The 22,630-nt window shown below is 36.5% G+C and overlaps 1 protein-coding gene across 2 annotated transcripts in view; it reads left to right on the forward strand.

Moving 5' to 3' along the window:
- The window catches only part of LOC140755238 (uncharacterized), a 202,713-nt gene that overhangs the window by 178,603 nt on the left and 1,480 nt on the right, over nucleotides 1–22,630 (forward strand). For both annotated transcript variants that reach the window (XM_073090471.1, XM_073090482.1), the window contains one exon: nucleotides 8,737–8,788. In XM_073090471.1, coding sequence (XP_072946572.1) covers nucleotides 8,737–8,788 — 52 coding nt within the window. The remainder of the gene's footprint in view (nucleotides 1–8,736; nucleotides 8,789–22,630) is intronic.

Raw genomic sequence — 22,630 nt, forward strand, 5'->3', positions numbered from 1 at the left:
TAAGTTTGACTCTCATGCTCCTTTACCTTAACACACCACATTTATAAGACAAAATAGGTGATTGTAGTGAGCAACACCAGTACAACTACGAATAACTCTACCGCCTTTAATATATCGTCTCTAAATCGCATAACTTCGTATTGTCAGATATGTATCTTCAGCGAATAAACAACATCATGACTTCTAAAATGTCAACATTAAACACCCGTATCATTAAATAAAAGAAGCATTTCATGACACGTGAATTACCTATACGTACAATTGTACATACGGCGAATCAGTGCAACAATACACAGTTCGCTTGTCATCCAATTTGTTTGTTTATCCGCATCGCCACGTGAAACTCGTACAACTGTTCAATGCTGCATGGCGGAAACTTATGTAAACGGGAACAACCTTAACATTGGCAATCGTACTTTCAACCAATCGGTCTACGCTTTCCGATGGCAAGTCGTGTAAAAAACCTGGACTATCTCCAAAAGACACTTTAAACATTTTGTGGTTTCTTTCGTCTCATTTACAATTTGTTACAATTGATGTAAATAGACTTGTTTCAATAGATTTTTGATGCCACTATACACAAACACAGACCCAGCCCAGAAAAGAACTGTAGTCATAATGGTAAATTCTAAACTCTACACTCTACGCCAGACTACTAACGTAATAATTTCACACTATGCTAATTAACAATTATGACTTATAAAATATCTTGGAAAAAACCGTCTTGTTCTGTAACGTTTCCAATCCATTTTAATGATTGAAAAATCTTGTCAATTCTAAAATCTTTTTAGACAGACATTTACTTTGTTTTGCGACAATTTCATTAATTATTAATGAACGACCGAGAATAATATATTGTACAAAAACAAAGACATCCAAAAATTATTCGTCACGTTAATACATTATGTATGTTGAATTCATAAAATGTATAAATTATCCTGTTGCATATAGAACTTCAAAATTACCCTAGTAACAGACTTATTACACTTCGCAGAACAGAAGCGAGATGCAATCACAGCACACAGTAGGTACATATCGAACAACTGATAAGATTTTCCTACACTCGTTAGTTACGAAAATAACTGCATTGTTGTATCGCAAATTACTATTGTTTCCACATACATGCACACGGCTTGATTTCTTGATGTTTCAAATTGGGCAATAGCGGATTTATTATGACGAATTATTTTTTTAGGACTCCGTACCCAAAAGCCAAAAATGGCACCCTATTACTAAGCCACCGCCGACTGCCCGTCTGCCACAGGCTCTGTCTCTGGAACTGTAATAGTTAGACGTTTGAATAAGTTACGTGTTACAGAATATGTAATAATTGTGGCCTCTATAACAACAAATACAACCCACATTTTTTTTACAAAAAAATCTTGAGAATAAATGTGGGATGCCGTACAAGAAACTGTTATTTTTCGGCGTTTTTCACTTTATCTACTGAACTTTAAATCAAATGTAACTATGCATTTACTTCGATGGATAAAAAATAATATAAATAGGTGACATAGCGACTAAGTAATATTCTATTATGAGTAATGATATGCATAGTAGCATCTGCAATTATATAAGTTCTTTGAGTGTTGTTGTCATCACTAACCGGTTATAACTGCTTTTCATGTATAACTGAAAATTTTCCACTATTTACTATCCACTGCAACTACATTATTACATCGTATCTTGTTGTTATTAGAAGATAATATTTATTTGTTCAGTAAAATCATTTTATATTAATTACAGTATCGTACCATACGAGTTTGCACGTTTTATCATTAATTGTAATATTTTTCTTTTATTAATATTTTTGTAAGGCTTTTTATGCTATATGTATGTAGCATAAGCATGGACCTCAATCATTCGCTCTCTTTTGATCCAAGTCCGAAAATAAGACATACTGAAAATAAGCAGCAATTTCTTGATGCTAAATAAAGCTTTTTATAATTCAAGTTCAAAGCACTTCAGTGCCAAAATACGAGGGGCCGTTATTGTCTGGCTGATAATTCGTATCTTCACTGAACTTCACTTAAGTTATACGGAATTGTTCATGTCGTTAGCGTAAATAATGAGACTGTACGCAATTTCCTTCTCCAACTTGAAAGCAAAACCCTTATATGAAGTGAAATTTGAGCCGTCCTGCACTTCGTACGGGAAGTATTTGTGGTAATTACTCCGATGGCACCGTCTAGTCATCTACTTAGTAATAGAGTCTCGCTGTACTACTTTGTTCAGTGTGGACGGTTTTGCACTTGCAACAGATTTCCCATTTTTTTGTTTATCTCCAACATAATCTAAAATTAAATCGGAGTCTTAAATGCTAAACAGTTTTTGCTCTTGTTTGTTAAGCTTACATTTTTATTTTCTTACAATCATCGAACAAATTTTAATCAATTTTTCTTTTATTTGAGTGTTTATCAAAAATTTGCTTTAAATGTTTTTGCAAACAAATATATAAGCAGCGCGATTAATTCCGGCTTTATTTGTCTCAGTTTAATCTCCAAGCACCTGACGTCATTGTTTTATTTTGGCTCGCGGAGAGCCTCACAAAAACTCACCAAATGTAGTCAACCTTGAACCCACACGATTCGATCGTTCTAACCAATTGCTGCTGCATTAAATGTGAGGTTCGCTGTTACGGATTCATTCTCGTTCTAAAGTACGAGCAACGGGTGTGTCGCAAAAGCGTTGCCTAGGTGTTCCGCGGCGCCATCGTAGCCCGTAGTAGATAGAGCCGTGCGCGCGCCACTTGCTCCGGTCCCCCTCCCGCGTCCGCCCCTGAGACCGGCCCCGGTCCCAGTTCGCCGCAACGCGTCGGTCCGGTCGCCCGCGTGTCGATACGTCCATTGCAAGCCAACCTCTACCTCAAACACGCACAACCGTCGCAAACACGAAACGTCACAAAAACGGCGCCGTTACAACCGACGGCGGGGACTCTCGAGTCCCGCATACTACAAGCGCCGACACAAGTGGGAGCCATGCAAACAAAACTTATAAGTGCGAGTTACTCGTCCATCATGAACAAACAGGATCTGCTCAGAGAAGTCGTCGTCAAGTACATCGACTATTTCTACCCGGTGTAAGTACTTAGCGTTACGTATTACCTTTTCATCGTCTCCGTCGCGGTGTCGCACTGCGGTTTCTTTATCACCATTGTTACATTTTCGTGGTATAGAAAGAGTCGGTTTAATTACCGAACCGGTAAGTCGGTGAAGGCTCCACGGCAACATGTCTGGCTGCAGCCAGACGAGCGGTTTCGATTGGTTGACGTCAGCGCCGCCTATTGGACCTAGACTTTGCCTTTGCCTGAGTGCTGCTGTATCGATCCGCTGCACTAAACACCAATTCGTATTTCACATACTACGTCGTATATGTCCACTCGGTCTGAAATCAATATCGACCTCGACGACGCTAAGCTGTCCGTTGCCGCTGTGGCATTGATCTTTTATCGAGTTATAACCTTCAAGTTTCATTATAACCGACTTACTTAGTCGCTAACTTGTATATTTTTGGAGGTTTGTTATTTTGAGCCGGGGTCGTTTAACCAGATTCTAATCGTATGCAACGTAGGTACGCACGTTGTTTTCCACACTCTAAATTAACTATTTAAATATTCCAATTTGTGCATTCCATTAATTAATTTATACCAAATCTGTAGGTCGGGTCTTTGCTGACTTTATTTCTTTTTTAATAAAGTCATTCATAACTATTACGACTACGTTTTGTGAAAACCCAGGGAAAGCATTGTTGCGTGACCGTTTCGCGTGACAAACATTGGACTGACTTCAGTACGTTCCCCCAATGTCCCACTAATGTCCATTGTGTCCAATTCATTTTATTGTTCACGTCCCACCGAGCTGTGTTGTGCTTTACGATCACCACATGAAATCAGCTGCACTTGAATTTTATTGTTTCACGTGACAGGATTTTCATTGTCAGATTTTAAATGTCCGAGTATATCATAAAATAACTGCTGCGCTAGCTGTCTAGTCAATTTCTATTACCGTTCTACATGGTACGTGCAGACGAATTCCTATCGATCGTTGCCACTCCATTTCCTCGGCTAATTGAATGGAGTAGCAACTCACTAATGCAGCATTGTGAAACATAGCAGCGAGATGTAACGGTCGATCGTCGTGAGCCACCGGCACCGGCCATGTCGAAATCGACAACACTACACCCGTCGATTTCCCTTCGACGACCTTGGGCGGCGGCGCAGATCGCTCGCCTCGCGATAAACAATAGTATACCGCACTGCAGGCACGATAATGCCGCTAATCTGTTTGTATTTATGTTAATACGTTATTTATTCGCACACAAACTTTGTGTCATACGGCTTACAATCGTGGATAGCGATAAAGTCGTCTGCAATTACCTCAATGTTGATCACTCATTATATCCTAATAGCGTTAATTAATATAATTTAGCAGGAAATTGATGCTACACGTCTTAATGAAAATGTTTCGTAAAATCTTGTTAATTTTATTGAAATCATTCACACTGATAATGACAAAAAGTTGCAAGCGCCCTATTAGTGAGTAATGCTTGTATTGAATTTTCATGAGACCGAATATATATTCGGTGACCTTTGTTTCCTAGTACTATTGTCTTTTAATTCGTCGTCACGTATGATTCACGCCAAATCAACACAAAAACACATTTACACGGATAATTAAATTATTGAATAGGCGATATCTACTGGATCATGTGCATCCGTCGTTCTTTCAAATTAATTCATTACGCAACAGAAATGTTGTAGCTGTTGAAGAGTGAGAGTGGCTTTTTGACTACATCCTGGTGTCAGCTTATGAGCGTGGGTGGACAAAAGTACTATTTACCATGCAAATAATCTGTTAGACACAAAACATTTTTGCAGCCAGATGGTCTTTGATAACAACATTTACATTAGTGATGATTCGTTAAGTTTAACACCGTAATTTTAGTACCGGTCAACGAATTGTATTGCTCAGGAGGTATATTCTGGACCTCGTCCAGGAGTCATAAGTGAATTGTAAACATGTCGATAAATTGTTTAACGCCTCGCGAGTTTTCATCTTTGTTGATGACTTTTTATGCTGGTAGCATAAAGTACATATCAAACAAATTAAACCGGCCAATCCCTCCTTGCTCGTAAAGTCGGTTTTTGATTTGTTTTAGCATTCAACGTTGTTTGGTAATTGAGCGAGCGCTCGCGTCTCGTTCTATTAGGCGCTATTTTCGTCCACCGATGACAGCGGAATGTATATGAAGGAGGTATAAAACAACTTGTTTTTGCACACTTTCATCAGAGAATCTTTAAAACAGGAACCGGCTCATGGGGGCTTTGTTTCGTTGTGTTCCCTATGTCTCGTCGTAGAATAAACACACGTGTGTGATGACAAAACACTTATCTCACAATTATTTTTTTTTCCTCCATTTACTCAACGTCTCGAGCATTATAATCTTAAGCTTCCAATAGACAAGTGTTGATACCCTCGTCTCGGATTACGATAAATCATAGCCTCTTCAATTCACTTAAGACCCAAGATGTGCCATTATTGTGTGGGCTCTTAAAATGCACAGGCTATTTTAAATGTAGAAGTAGTTAAGTATTTTGAAACATGTATCCAAAATATTGCGTTGCCAGGTCTATGTTGTTGACTGACAGTGTGAAACCGGCCGCGGCTCGCATAGAAGATATATTTGGCAACAACCATCTCTCGCGCAGTGTTCTTTAATTCACGCCAATCAACTTTTTATAGCACACACGGTTTCGTAAATACATCAAAAGCAAATTGAAACGCACATTATTATGCTTCTATATAGAGTCAAAAAATACTTTTATTATGATTCAAGGATACATTTACAAGTTTTAATTTATGTTTGCTAATTTGTAAAGTAGTACGTATTATGTTACCAGTAATACAAAACTTTGTTTCATTTATCACTTATTTGAAAACTTTACCTTTTTTAGAATGAGTAAATTGCGCGTTTTGCTGACACAACTTATAAAACTTAACCTTAGACCTTGAGTATTGCTGATCAAGTATGAAGTATCAACTATACTTATACTATATTTATTTGTGACTCGGTGTCGTCACCTCTACCAAATGCTTTCTCCATTTTCGGTTTCTCCTTCTGTGTCGGCCTTTTCATGTGCGGCGTTACTATGTACAATTTCGTCCACATCCAGACTTGCGTAATCACATAAAGAACACTAAACTTGTTTTTGTCCACTTGAGAGAAAGCCAATTTGTATCTTTATTCGTGTGTCACTAGAAAAGGTTAGCTTTCGAAGATTATCGATTGATCGCCGATACTAATTCAATGTTAACGACCGTATTCCGTAGCGCACCACAATTTACATAAGGGCCTCGCATGTGACATTGCTGACACGGGCCCAAGTTGCGTCGACAACGCGGTCTTGTGGTCCGCGAGCGTTATCCAATACCTGAAAGTTCAGTAATGAACTGGTCGAAATCGATCCGCGACCGCCACGTTCTCAACGCTCCAATGAGTTCAACTTTAACTCCGTGCTGTTCACATCACTGACGCGGCACGGAATCCGAGTCCGGAGAAAGTCAAGTACGTAGCAGTACGTCGTGCCACATACTGGCTACCGGATGATTACAAGAGCGAGATTGGATCATAATGGGTAAGTCCGGCAATAGTCGGCGATAATGGCATCTTCGGCCGCCGCGAACTAGACTGTGTCGTCATTATTCGCCTGCACGTGGTCGCACTTTACGCGTTGCTCTTTTTGTACTTTTTTGTTCGTCTAGTTTGTTTTTCCCGTAACCGGAAACGTTGACGGTAAAGAAACCGAGATGTTTGGAAACCTCTCCAGCGTTTTGTGATGTGCATGTCTGCAGCTCCTTTCTCTTGTTTTGCATTCAAGCTCGACAAGTGGCGTCTCTGAAAGGTCGGACAGGTTTTGAAATTCCATCCATTTCTGTCATGAGCAGCGTGGAGTGACATGTGTTTGACGTGTGCAAATTTCTCGTACGCTTTTTTGCATGCTTCGTAGTCGTTCATTCAAAATAAGACCAAACATTCATTTATTTTAGTGCTGGGACGTTTTTGTTATTCTTATTATTTATCTACAAAATGTCCCTCAGGTCAGTGAACAGAATAATTTCTACTTATCTATTTTTATAACCGAGTGATGTTTTTGTCGTGAATACTTACAAAATGTATCAACCGGCTCGTATTCTTACTCTTGCGATATCTTGCTATTACGGCCCTGACGATGTAGTCATTTGTAACACAAAATTGCTATAGATTTAATATTACTGTTTCTCAATTTTATTATTGTTATTCATCCATCTTCTTATAACTTTCGTATTCGTCTTTTTTGACGTGTACGTTAGTTTGTAATTACTCTTGAGGAATATTCTCGTAAAAACGTCCGTAAAATCTGTTTATGCATGCATTCCTGAGCGCTTGCGATTAATGCGTGAACGAACAAACATAATAAATCAACTCCCAACTAATTGACCAATAATGTTGAATTGAATGTGAAACAAAAAGTATGTCCATTTTTGTATAAAAAGTGTAAGTAATATATGTACGTTTTACTGTAAACAGACACAACCATAATAGAAATATCACTAACTTTAACAATGAAACAAGACATCGTGAGAAAACAACAAAATTCTCAGAGTTCTCCATATAGTTTACAAAGATACTTGAAATCTACCAAGTTGCATATTTCTATTGTTTTCCTAGCACGGAAACAGTAATAGGTAATAACGATAAAATAGTTATAGTACTAACACAAATACACTACAATAATTCACTATATCGATAGTAGAATCCGTAGTCTTTAGGCACTGAATGTAACCAAGGAACAAGCAATTATCAGCAATTTCCACATTTGCGGAGATAAAACGTCAATTCGATTCGATTTCGATCATATTTATTTGCTTCGGAAGCGGCCTAATTGTATCGGAAATAATATATTATGCGCGTACGCACATACGTGCAGATCTTTTCTATTTACCCGGACGCGGGTGCATCCGCGCATGAATATTAATATAACGAGAGGTACTTATCGGCACAATGTTTTATGGCGAGACAGGACCACACATAGCGACGGCGGTTGTCGAATTTTCGCACGCAAATGTTACATTTATATTATTATGTTTGCGCTGTTTCACAAGCTCTATTTCCATCGCTTTACACTCATTGTTATACATTAGAATTATCGTCGTGAAAACTAGTAAAGGAATCACTATCACCCAAAACAAATTTTCAACTGCTACGTTTATATTTCGACGAGAATAAAAATTTAGAGTTACTATTATTCCAAACGCCAATATTTCTAATTGTTTCGAATACCTTGCAACATGCACATGATTTTACTTTGTCAACATCGATAAAATAAATAGGTGATCTACAAACCCAAATAAATCTCTCCAGTAGATTTATAATTGTATTAGTCCATAAGCAGGGCACTTGTTTGCCAAGTGACCTGACATCTACAATCAAGGTTCCCTCACCTTGTTTATGTGTGACGAGATGCAATAAAGATGCTGGCCCCAAGCCAGAGATGAAGATACTAGATCTAGGGTTAAGTGTTTCTAAACGTGTAGCGAAAAGTCAAATGTATTTATACTGTGGTTCATATATGTCGATTCTTTGTCTTGACATTCTTCATAAGGGTAGAGTTTGAAGGTCGATGTGTAGATACCTACAACTACTGATTGTTTGTTTTTGTTGACCTAATAACTAATTGAAATGTTTCTTTGTTTACAGCGCATCGGGCACGAGCGCCGTGGCCATCGACAACAAGATCGAGCAAGCTATGGTAAGTCAAAATTTACGTTAGAATAAACTAATACTAATGTAAATAATAGTAGGCATTAAAACTTATCAAAATTTTAAACAATAAACATTGCTTTAATATTGACTATTCAATCTACCTACCTCCACGGTGTATAAAAGGCTATTAAAGCTTACGATCGCCTTACATGTACGCGTTAGAAAATTGCGTATTGTATGTATTATGTGCATAGCAACATTTGTGCGAATAGTGTTCAATGAACTTTGTACCTAGATGAGTATGAAGGTTTGTGAAGGTTAATGCGCGAATTCGTTCGTCACGACTAAGAATAAAATAAAATATAATCTCAGCAGTCTTTTTTAAATATTTACTTTGATAAATATACATTTCGACTTGAATTAATTTGCTCGTTGATTACATTTTCCGAAAGTATCATAAGTAATTTATTATCATTTGATATTATAATAGTGACATAATAGTGAAAAGACGCCAAGGGTAATCAAGGGGCACTCTACTTATTTAAACTTTCAGTGATTACTAAAACGCGTCTGTAATGAGTTTGGAGTAAAGTCTCTGATCCTTTGGAGCTGGTTACAGAAAATGTAGCTATATGATTGGCATAACAAATTTACATCAGGCGGAATAAATACATTTTTAGATAACTCTATTCTTTCTATCATTATCTAAGTATTTGACAGCATCTTCTAAGTGATCGAGTGTCTAAACAAATTTAACTAATCCCCATTTCCTTCTCAGTTTCACTTACCTAAACATATTGTATTTGCGAAATCGTATAAAGTTTCAGTCAAAACAGTAAATTTCTATCCACCACTAACAGACCAGGATCTTCCGGCTAGAAATTTGTCGTTAGTCGGCGTTAATTACTCGCACGCCCAACGATCTACACCATCTAGGTATCATGTATCAGTGGAAAGTTGCTCGTGTCATTATGAATTACACTTGTGACCTGGACAAGCTAACCTTCATTATTCACCACACGGCTCGCCACTCTCAATTTACTCTCTCCCGCTTTGAAATTGTCACTAAGTATTATTTCTAGTCCTTTCAATGTGTAAGCTGTGCCGGCGTTTAATTTCCCATTTCATTGGGTATAATTATTTGCTTTAGTATCGTGGAAATTGTCACATTTCAGTTTTCATTTCTGTTCAATTAGTCTCTGTCTGTGACGGTTACAACGTTCTAATCCACGTGAAAACAATAAATCAAATAAATTAAACTCATTGTCAGTTACAGTTACACATTGAAATGTTTTATTTCGAGAGCATCTGTGTGTACTGTTATTGATATTTCTTGTTTCTTTTTTATTAATTTATTTCATTATCTTCATAATGACACTTACATGCCCTTTCTAATTATAACTGCTCTCATTCACCGTCCGATAGCGGCCGAACAGATTAATAACTTTACGCAACCAGATATGATAGGCGGATCGTAACAACCAATCATCGTAATCGCGCCCTATCGGTCGAACTATATGTTATCTAAAACACTTAATCTATTAAGGAAATTGTGTAGACCATTTTAGCACATTTGGAAATCGGACGGCGGAGCAGTTGGGATAACAAAAATCGGGTTAATTTTTAACACGCTTTTTTATCCTTTAGTTAAAGCTCGAATAATAACTTATAATTTAAATATAAATTTAATTTACAAGGTTGTAGGCGTTTGCGTAATTTAAAGAACTACGGGTAATGTATAACAAGAACGAAGAGTAATGTATATATGATCTATAGGACATGACAGAAACTGACACGTATGCTTTACGTAGTTTACATAAAAAACATAATGGAGCTCAAGGTCGTTTCAAATATAAATGAATAAATAAATAATTATCACCTACATCAGTGACTTTAATGTAACAAGTGTTATTGTGTCGCTGTATTTACTAATGTTGGCGTTATCATAATCACCCATAAACATAGGAAATTACATGCCATAAACAGTACACAAAAGAGATATTAGCCGCTTCTTTGACGAGTGCATGTTTCGTGTTGATAGTTTTAACAACTTTATGAATATAAGAGTTAAGTGTTATAATTTTTCACCTTTCCTGACTAGATTCCTTTAAATAATTTTACATAATCCTACATATAATGAGGCATTATAAATGAAAATCACTGAACGTTTGTAAATATAAAGCAAGTCAAAATTTAAACTTTCACCAAACGTTTATTTTGAAATATAATATTCAAACTTAAAAGATTGTACAAATGCAGAAACCTTGTTTGCCAAACATTCGTATCTGAGAAACTAATGGATTTTAGATTGCAATGAGTCCATACACAGCAATCAAAGGCAGAATGTGGCAATGTCAAATGCAAATGTATGAGAGATGATGTCCAACAAGAAATGGCTTTTAAAAAAGAAATTAAATTGATTGCCTTAAGAAATCAGTTGCCTAATGTAAAGTCTATATAATCAAACATAATAATAATGATTTGTGTTGCGATTGATCTAAAACGTTTGAAAAATGTATTGCACATTTGCTTGCATTAATGTCATGATTGCAATATTTTAAAAAAAGATAATAGAAATGCGTAATAAAGATATAGTGAAACGTAAACAAATACTCGCAACATAAACATAAAATCGGTATTTGTGTCGTTGTATGTGCCTACTGTCCCAGTGCTGGGCGTTGACCCCTCGATTATCTGCACTATTAAGGGTAATGGACTTAATCGCTGACATATTTGTGTGATCAAGACTTGAAACTTATTTACTAAAGCGGTACGTATTGCTTCATGGAATTGCAATTATAATGGTGGTAATTTTATTTGCATCTTAAATTCATATCACCAAGGATCACGTCCAAACGCCTCTTGCACTTCAACTAAGTGCGTCTTTGTATTGGATCGCATGACGGTCGATGCCGTGTCAGTCGGCCGTGCAAGTTCCGTGTGTCTGATGCTAGAGATTCTAGGAACACCATATACAGCCATCTGTAAAAACACCACGTCCCATTTGTTGGAAAGCGCAGCGCTTGCAAGTAAACGGACTCATCTCGGCTTCGAAGAAAATTTCTCAATTCGTGTTGTTTGGGCTCGCCTTTAGATCTCGGCTCTATCGCTTCGATGTTAATGTTGTTTGCGCTTCCGTTTGCGCTTTTTAGGTGAATGACGAAAACTTCAACACAACACATTTTGATTAAAAGTTTATTTGAGTTGATTGTGCTCTGCGACTATTGCAGTACTTGGCAACTTTGTGCTCTAGGATATAAAGATTTCATACACATATGAGAACATTGCAGAATCCAGAGTATTGGTTTTCTCACATTAGTATCCTTTACCATAAAGCGAACATGAACATAATTAATTTCTAATAGGTAATTTTGCCAATATCAGCTTGGTGCATATCCACAAATAAAATCCGGATATTTCGTGTGGACGGGCAAATTTCATTGCTTGATAAGCGGTAGACCGGGCATTATCTAAACAGAATCAATTAAGCTGTCCGCAACTTTTTTCTTATTTCACGCTCATTAAATGTATTATGTTGTCACATGTTTACACATGATTCGAATGACCGTTACACAAGAGGTCCGCCGCAGGCAACATCATTGTATAATGACTTGAATTAGAGGTTCTACTTTACGGTGGGACAGCCAAGACGTGGACAAGTGAACTGCCCATGTTATCAACGTCTCAAAATAAAGGTAAGCGGGTATTAACGATCGTGTGAGCAGTATTAATGTCGCAACTGCAGTTTCATAACTAGTTTTTGAATTCGCACTCCGTGTACTAAATCCAAACTAAAAGCCACGTAGACAAGTGCAATATTTCCCAATGCCGGATCTCGGCGCCTTTTATGTTTACAAGCAATAAAACGTACTTTCGGTTAAATAGCATTTTAAGTAACGGCTTTCCTTGGATACGCTTACAATGAACTTTAAATAATAAAGAAGTTTCTGTGGAACGCACTCTAATACAGCTAAAGAAAATGAGACTTAGGAAATTTGTTTAAATGTTTTCAAATTCTACATTACATTACTGCAACTAAAAATGTGACGAAAATGTATGAACAAGCAGTATTCGGTCACGTGTCGCGGTGATATTTTTAAACATGCGAATAAATAAACGAGGCTAATAGCCAGTTATGAAGAGCATACTAGAACATTGTGAATTTAAGTAGGCCGCTAAGAATACATTTGCAAAATGTGGAAAAAACACAAATATTGAAAATGCTTCTTGGACACACGTGCGTAGATTACGACATTGTTTTGCTGCTGCAAATAAAATCTTGATATATTTTATATTTAATTTGACAACATTATTATCGCACGTGAAGGCAACGAAAATCCTCAAATGGAACATACTTATCTAGTGGGTCTTTTTCACAACAAACTATCGCTAGTGTTGCTAATTAGAACAAAAAAACACACGCAGTCTCATTGTACTCCGCGACCGGCACGACTGGAAGCAGATGTTTTTTATACATGTGCCTTATCTATTTATACGTCGGGTTTGGTACAGTTGTTGCGTAAAGACGCAATCTCCGGAGACTCGCAACGTGATTATAATAGTAATGCTCCAACTACATAACAGTTTTAGTAAATCTCGGACGCTAATCGAATCGATAAATTGCTTCCTCATTTTCAGCCGCATGGAAACAAACGCATCCATTTTCATCCACACTGTTGTTTTTGTTCATAATTTCACTACACTTTCACATGTGACTTCCCTATTTCTCCACTATACTTTTCCTCTCTTTCTCACTTAAAGCTTTAAGATATATACGCATTTTCTCGTCGTCATATTAACTTATTAAATGATACTTTATCCCCCATCAAGCGATTGTTACTTCTCAAATAATGACGTCGTTATAGAGGAAATACTTTACAAAGTTAATTCTGCTTTAAGCATTATAATTCTCAGCGTGTATAACCTTTCATTTATATTATCTTTTAAGTCAGCATTTGCGTCATCGCCACCTTCTCCATTTATAATCGATATTGACGAAGGCGCTTCCTAACGGCAGCCCACTTAATGGGTTCTTAAAATTCAAAGCAGATAAACCCATACATTTGTAGTCACAATGTTATGCATTCGTTCCAATGCGATGAACAATGATATTATTATTACTACTATCACAGTTACACCTTGGGATTTGAGTTATTTATTACTTATTTTTGCCGTTTTTGTTATATTTTATTTCCATTTCAAGGAAAACATTTTCTAAGCCATATCTTTAATGATACTTATAGCAGTAATAAACGTCTTCATAACGTTCAGCAATCGCGTTCGTGTTATGAGTTTCTTGAAATACATCACACTGTTCTGTTTCTGTTAAGTTTCCCATTTGATAGGTTCGTGATTGCAATTGAGATTCATAGTTATACGCTATTGGTCTCGTCTTGCTTCGTCTATAATTAGCATCCGCAGATGGCCTCAAGCGATTGACCCCAATCCGGCCCTAATGCCCACAACCATCGCATCATGGTATTTTTATCACTATCATATTCTTCACGCTTGTGTGATTTTTCTTACCCTCGTAATGGACTAGCTTTGATGTTGTTACCTCGGCCGTGTTGTTTACAATTTTATGCACGAACGATATCTCATTTAAATTTATCTGCTTATTATTCATCACTTTTTTTCTCTATATCTTGATTTTCTATTTTTGTGATTGATTACCAATCGTTATCTAACTATTGTCAGTTGCGTTGCAGGCTTTTGTAACCCACTATGCAAGTAAATATTTATGAACTTTATCGAACACCTAAATATAATAACGTATCGCGATAACTCCAATAGATATTGCAGATTAAGCGATTATAATATGTTTAATTCTTATCAGCTGTATATACGATATTGGTTTTTAACAAACATATTAAATACTGTAAGAACTTTTAATATCTTTTGTTGTAATCGTTAATACAACTGACCTTCTAACTTAAGCAAACAAAGAAATTACTTATCACGGATGCGTCTTATGAAACGCTGTTGTCATACAAGTATTATTTATGCCACGATTACTTTTCGAATACATATAAAATTCTTTGTCCATACAAGACTGATTTATCACTCTTACAGCAACTACGCAAACAAAAATTTAATTAATACAATGTGTTAAAAAAGTCACGTGATCAGTGGTTCACCTTGAGGGAACGCCATCTTATGCGGCTCTCGATAACATCTTTGGTGAAGCCGGTATTCGATATCGTTGTGAATTCCGTGGTACATTCGTTCGTGTCGTAAGATCTCGCCTCCGCACTCGGTGTGTTACGTCATCGTAGTTATGTTTACCCGAGTTTCACCCAATTGATGCTTAAAATCCACAGCTCACTCTACTGACCCAATTCTGAACAGCTGTACATGCGTCGAGTAAAGTCTCCTTTTATTCCTATTTTTTGTCGCTAGGCATACTACCGATGTGTCATGTTTGCTTCTACTACATTAGTTTCTTTGTTTACCTCACTTGCAAGTATTGTGTACACGGGTAGCGATTGCCGATCCGGTTGACCTGACTTCACCTAGAGTCTTAGTTTTGCTACTGTTTTAATTTAGTCCTATCGAACAAAGTAGAACAAGGATTCCCGGATCTGGTAAACTTACATTTGTAGTGCACTCGTGATAATAGTCCTCCCTTTATTAATATAATGTTTATTTATTGTGAGGGTACGTGTGGAAATTTTTATTTGCTCTAAGCCCCAGGTTATGCTAATTTGTTCATTGTGTACGTGATTTGCATTGGCCGGGCGTGACCCAACAGGGTTGCTAAGAATAGACACGGAAGGAAAGCTGGCCCCGTTGCGTCGCTGGAGTGGAGACACGTGTTCACCGACACCAACATATTAACTCGTGGTCGAATCCTTTGTGCAAGGATTCTCATGATTTTACATTTTTTTGAATGAGGCTTTTGTAGTCTGGTATGAGTGTGTCACACAAAAAGGATTTTCTTTTCCCTTTCTCTTGCCATTATCTACTCTACTATGGAATAAAATAGTTTAAATATGCTCTTTAAACATATAGACATTTATAAATAAATAGTGGCAGTGATTTAGCGGGATAAGACGTTGATTCTTGAGAGGTCACGCGAGACCATCGGCGTCGCGTGCCGCTGGGAGCTAAATCCCACGATTAATTTGCAAATAGGGACCGCTGTCCATACAGACGTTTCCTTGTGGATAACACGACTAGTGGACTTGATTCTTTTTACTTTACTGTATTTATTTTTATTTCCAATGTTGCAAAATGATTAATGTATGAAATTTATCGTCGGTTTTAATGTTAGTAGTAGCAGTAGTATTTGGGTAAATTATTGTAATTAGTGTCTAGATTAAAAATGGTATATTAAATAATTAATGTTAATACCATGTTAATTATTTTTCTTATAAACATCCCAATAACATAAGAATGAAACGCACTACAACAAATCTACTATTTAACAAGAAGCTACAATGCCATACTGGACGATTGTAAAAATCTAACAATAGTCACAATACAAGCGGTACCAACAAGTGTAATATCGATTCAATGGACAGGGGACTTAATAATGGCTCCGGGAGCGCACGCGCCAGATAGGAATCGGTGGCACGAAGTCGTTTGGTGTCGGGAAACGTCGAGAGGGTTCTCTCGGTTTCTCACTGAGTGAACTTGTGCCGTAATGAAGACATCACGTTCGTCAGGGTGACGGCATGTCACGATTCCGTTCTGTCTATCTATCGTTGCATTGGAATTCTTACAATTTCTTTCTTATCTTCAGCGTTGTACAAATTTAATGTAAAATTCACCTGCTACGTTGCTTCAGAGTTTGTTTTTATTGGAGCATTTAGTTATTCCAGAGAAGGAAAATTGGATTTTTCTTTTTATTTCCTATTATAAATACACTATTTTACCTTGTAATAGTTGGGACCGTAAAAAAATAAAGTTGGTAACTGACTGTATTTGTCGTGTAACAAATTTATTTATCTTCCTTTATAATTTAATACTCAGGAAGTAGATAATAGATTTAATCTTTAGTATCACAATTTAAATGTTCTTTTCCATCTTTTATCTTTACGTAACTTTTTTTTTGTTTTGTTCTTGAAATTAAAATGTTTGCTTTAGTACGATTATACTCTCGTGTCATATTAGTGTAAACAAATTGTCACTATTTTATTAATAAAAATGTTCTCTAAATAATATCCACCTACTATCGCACAGCAGTTTGAGTTTAATATATTTTTATCAAATGCTTTGTTACAAGACACTGAACAGCGCCTCGTGTCAGATCAACTATTGATGAACTACATAACAGAAATCAAGCACTCTGTGCACGTAACGTTCGTACAGACAATTTATCTGTTGTTTGTCCAATTGTTATTACGGTTTATTTTGCACGATAGATACGATACGCTAGTGGAAAAACACTCACGATGGATGGAATCGTACAGGGCTTATCGATAGATAGATTTCTTCATATCAAACACGGTGTGGTGTATGTAAATGCGTGATGGGGCGTCGACATAAACCAGATACGCGATTAGTAGGCATGTTTTGCGAAAAAAACACCACGGCCTCACTTCGTAAACAACTCAGATGTGTATTTGAAGGTTGATCGCGAGAAATAAGCTTTTTATTTTTAGCTTCATGCTATCAAGTATGTATGTATACGCGTTTTCGTAATTTATTCCTACAAACAAGTTGTCGAGCCCATTAACTTGTATAACATCAGGTTTAATTAATCTTTTACGTGAGCCTTAATGATCTATTTAATATGCCTTTAAATTTAACATATTTTTTAACTCATAAATGGGAATATGACATTGATAAGCCCTCACGTATATTGCATTTCACCTTGTATGAAAGAACGTGCCCCTTTTTTATTTTCACCAGACTACACTGGAAATCCTGTATTGATTTTAACAAATAAAATGTTATCAGATTTTTCTTCTCGGCAATGTCCTATGCGAGGTCCGGAGTAAACTGCAAACATTTATCTGCAAATTACTAAAATGTCACAAGTTGCGTAATACAAAGACTTTTTACATTTCTTTAATTCGTGTTTACTCAGCCTGATTTTTTTATAGCAATATTTTATACTTATATTTTACATATTAAATATTCTATCGAGAATCTTTTGTTACTTACTGTTGTAAATATTGATGCGGTTTTCCTGGTACGAGAATATATCCGAGTCAGAATCCTGTATTGATAATAAAATGGCGACCGCAACCAAGTAAGCAGGACCAAAGTCCGTTATTTATATCGAGATCTTTGCGAATATCGAACTCTTAACATCTGTAGCTGTTTGACCTTTATGCATGTAGAAAAATATTTTTGTTTTTCTTCCATTATCACTTTAAAGCCAGTTTATGTTTTTCGTAAATACAGAACGAAAATGTTAAGTTCCTTAGTTAGGTATTGTGTAATAACATTAATTATTGTAGTACCTATTAATATTATAAATAGACATTAGTAACATGACTACTGGCTGTTGTCTAAACGTAAGCCTTCCATGTAAGCTGTGTCATCCCTATTTATATAATAGGTAAGGAAAATCAAATATTCAATACATGTGAATGCAGTTCTGATTTCAAGGTAAATAATGGTTTATTTTTGACAAAACCGAATGATTCACTTATATTCCTACATTTTCGGTATATATTTGGAAATGTCAGAATTCAGGAATTTAACAATAATTTAATTTAATGTATGAGAGGAATTGTTTTTGTTGAAGTGTTTCCTATATTTTCATGCCCTCATCATCATACTTATGAAATCTGGGAAATAAAGATAGGTCCGAAAACCGCCTCATTAAACTTCTGGAGATCCTGGTTAAAGCAGGTGGATTTTTCTATTGCTTAGAATTTTCTCATTTTTCCTATTCGTTGGACATTCGATTCAAAGTTGTGGAAAATGTGACCTTTCAAGTTCACTCCATCACTTGTTTGTCTGCGCCATTATCGTCAAGTGATAACTTGACGACGTCAATGCATACGTTAATATCGTTCTTTATAGGATTACAACTTACGGCCGCAGGGTATTATGCGAAGAAGCCGATAAGACGTGCGTTTTGCACGTACTCCACGGCTAAGGCGTTCCGTGTAACGTTATGTGAGCAACCGACTGTAGAAACTAGTAGACTGTTTCTAGAATACATGTAGTCGGAAGGAAATATCCTCAATAAAGTACTCAGACGTGTGAATGCAACCTGCCAATCCGCACTTAACCTATCGTGTTACTTATCTCATTGTAAGTGCAAATCCATGTCCACAAGTAGGACTGTAATGGGTTGATGATGAATAATCCTAAATTATCATTATAACAGGTGTTTGGCTTTAACACCTGTTTAGCAAACGTAGCTAAATCTTAATGTATCAATAAATTTATTACCAAGGTCTAAATGATACGTTTCGATTCGAAGTTATTATTAACGATTATATACATAATTATTAATAATAATGTAGAAATTGAATGTTGCTAAGCATTATAATAATATGTCGAGGTCGATCACGTCTCAAGAGGCGTAGGATGTGTATTAACCAGGAGTCAAAATTAATTCACTAACATTTGAGTTAGAACTTTCCACCCAATAAATCTCAAACATTGACATACTACTAAACAATGCACATCTTAAAGTCGGATATAAAATGGTACCTGAAATATTGCACAAGAGGACCCTGTATAATATAGACAAGAACTAAAAAAGACAATTTGTAAATTATTCGCATGAGGATGCTGAATATAAATTAAAGCTATATTACGATAATAAAGTTATTTTTACTTTCAAAAATGAATATTTTGCGGGCTGACAAGTTGCGATAGTAAGGGTTCAGACACGAACAAAGACAAGTGGATATTTCATATGGACAATTGTTATATGAAATGTTGATAGGTTACAAAAACTCCTAATGAAGTTCTTCGTTAGGTAACATATACAATGATATAAGTAAACAATTAAAATTCAAGGCGAACTTGTAAATGTTATTTTTAAATTCGAACATATTAGAACACGATGAACCATGTTGAACCGACCCGTAACTACGAAATTGTGTCACGATTTATTAATAGATTAGCATTGTATTATTTAACAACTGCGCAAATGTTTTTAACTCTATTCAACAAGAAAAACAAATGGTTGATAACGACGGTGTTTGAACACATGTTTCTGAAATAACTCGGTTGCCTGGCTTCGCAATTGTTTTCCACCTGCAAATATCTGTTATGTATAAAATTTTCACGAAAGCATATATTTACACGTACATTTCAATGATAATTATAATATGCGCTGTTTGAACTGTGTGTAGATTAAAGTTGATAAATTCCGTAATATTATTGAGTACATTGTTCGCATCTACAATGATACGAAATTCAGTGTTGTTTACTTTTATTCACGTAGCATCGTACCACTCAACTTTTATTACACTTAATTTATTCATTTTAATAAGTCACACTTTATCGTTATCGTTCGTTTGTTGACGAATTATGTGTATGAAGTTCAATTAAAATTTTATAGCGTAACCTGCGATAACGCGTGGCAAATAAATATGATATATGTATACGTACTTACGTACACATTTACGTATATTCAATTCTTCCACTAGCCGTATTACAAATGTGATAAATAAATTGGCAGTACATTTTAATACAATGACCAGGGAGCGTATTAAAATTCGTGCTTGTGTAACTGGATCGTAAACAAAAGAGGTCCACTCTATTAATAGAACAATTAGTAGTAGTGTGCTAACTCGCTACTGGCCGCTATTTTTTTGTACCAATCATAATAAAGTCCGCCGCTGCTTTATATGAGGATGATGTCATAGAGCAACAAGATTTATGGCCCATTTCAAATGATATCTTGACTATTTATTTACTTACAATGACATTGAAACGTGTTATATTTGAATTGAGCGTCGTGCGATTAATTGTTTTTGTAATAAATTATGATGATAAATATAAAGCAGCACCTAATACTTACTCACTTAATTACTTTAGCTTGTCGTATCTAACCGGACACAATTATAAAATATGAGTACCTGCTTATTATCATTGTTTTTTTTCTTATCATTAGATTCGAGTACGGGCATCATGTTTGTTACTAATGTTAATTCTGATAGAGACTTAATGTCTACTATTGAGTACAATTTTGTAGTTTCATAGGAAATTCGCTTTGTTGATTGATCACCGCTACCGTCCTTATGTCTGCAATAGCCCAACCGTATATCACTTCTGTATTCTCGTTGTAGGGTTGCGATAAAGCAGACCTACTAATTATTAGCTCGAACTTGGTCTTCAGTTGTACTTCAAATAAGGCACCTTTATACTTTTTTGTTGGTTGCTTACAGACGCATTGCTCACTTAACTTAAAGTGAAATACATGGCGTCTCGCTAGTTCGATTCCGTTACATAATTAAAAATTGGTAATCGGTTGGTTAATTAGTGGCGTCATTTGGTAAGTGGGCACGAAAATTGTCTCCGCCGGGCTGTTCGGGCGTCGCAGCAAAAGCAACGCGACAGGTTTTATCACGCGCCCTTGGACTCATTATATCATCGCCTGCTGTATTTGGTGCGTGACTGCGAAAAAAGTTCACTGCACTCTTGATGGGGCCATTGCACTGATTTTATACTCCGAACACAACACTCCTGCGCACCGATGCTGCGTCGTACGATTTCGGTATCGGCGGAATCACCTCGTGAATCTTATCACGGCCCCCTGACATATTTCTCGTGCTCTCCAACGTTATCTAATTTACCCACTGACATGCAAACGTTGACACACGCGATAAGTCTTCGCTGTTTAATTTATGATTTCGCTATAAGCGGGTGAGTGATGTGCTCCTAATCACTGTTTTCCTCTAGCGCCTTCGATGCGATCGCACAATTAGCGGCGTTCCCAATCTCGAGAGAATCTTGCCAATTGAAACTCACCGGAGTTGTTTCCCCCGAGAAACTCGGTGGCGCCCCGTCAATCTGCAATTGTGACGCCGTCGTTGCGTTCGAACGGGAACCGGTGTGAGCCGGTGGTATTCAGCGGCCAGATACTTCACATTGAAGGTCGTAGCACCCACGCTAACGAGATCTCACCAGCCCCACTATTTATATCCTGTTCTAATTATAAAACCACAAAATTTAGTCCAGACCGCTTTTAGTCTGAACGCCTCCCGGACCTAAGCTCGGCACTTGACTCACGCGGCCGAGAGCCTAAGAGTTGATCTCATACAATCATCTCTGCTCACATTCCGTAGGTGGAGAGACAAATAGCTACTAGCCATTTAGATTGTAGTACTTTGTTGTATTATAAATCAGACATCGCATTCTTCGAATGACGCGCGTTGCTGACATTCTGATAAAACTTGCAATTTATAAGACTTTTTTGCGCAATATCTATGTTGAACTTTGCGATATCCGCATTTTACCGTCACATTATACTGTAATGTCCTTATTAATTCTGTTTGATTAATGTCGCTTTGTGTTTTCATTATTGTTTCGAACCTACGTACGTATTTTATTACAACATTTATTGCGTGTAGGTTAATTGTTTCGTTTCTCATAAAATTAATTGTTGTTTTCGTATAAGTTGTGGTCCACTTTGAAAGTGTTAAAAGCGTTAAAAATAGTTTATTTTGAAACGTAATTGGCACCGAGTCGGTCTCGTACATGAAACTTGTACATTCAAATTATATTTTTTTGCATCAAGGAGCCACGATATTTTTTGGCGTGTTGATTTTCGGTTTAGTTTAGTTAATAATCGTTCCATATGTTTTTCTGTTTTCTTTCGACATACATTGAGTACATTTCTATCGTACTGTGTACCGTACCATTTAGTCCTTAGCTAACTTCGTAAACACGCTTTGAATCAAATATTATCCATGGAAATATATAGACAGGCAGTGAATAAAACTACCTGTCTCTTTAGTTTATTCAA

This window comes from Epargyreus clarus, unplaced genomic scaffold (assembly GCF_041222505.1).
Source record: "Epargyreus clarus isolate Ecla_fem2 unplaced genomic scaffold, WU_Ecla_fem_2.2 ptg000003l, whole genome shotgun sequence".
Taxonomy (NCBI): domain Eukaryota; kingdom Metazoa; phylum Arthropoda; class Insecta; order Lepidoptera; family Hesperiidae; genus Epargyreus; species Epargyreus clarus.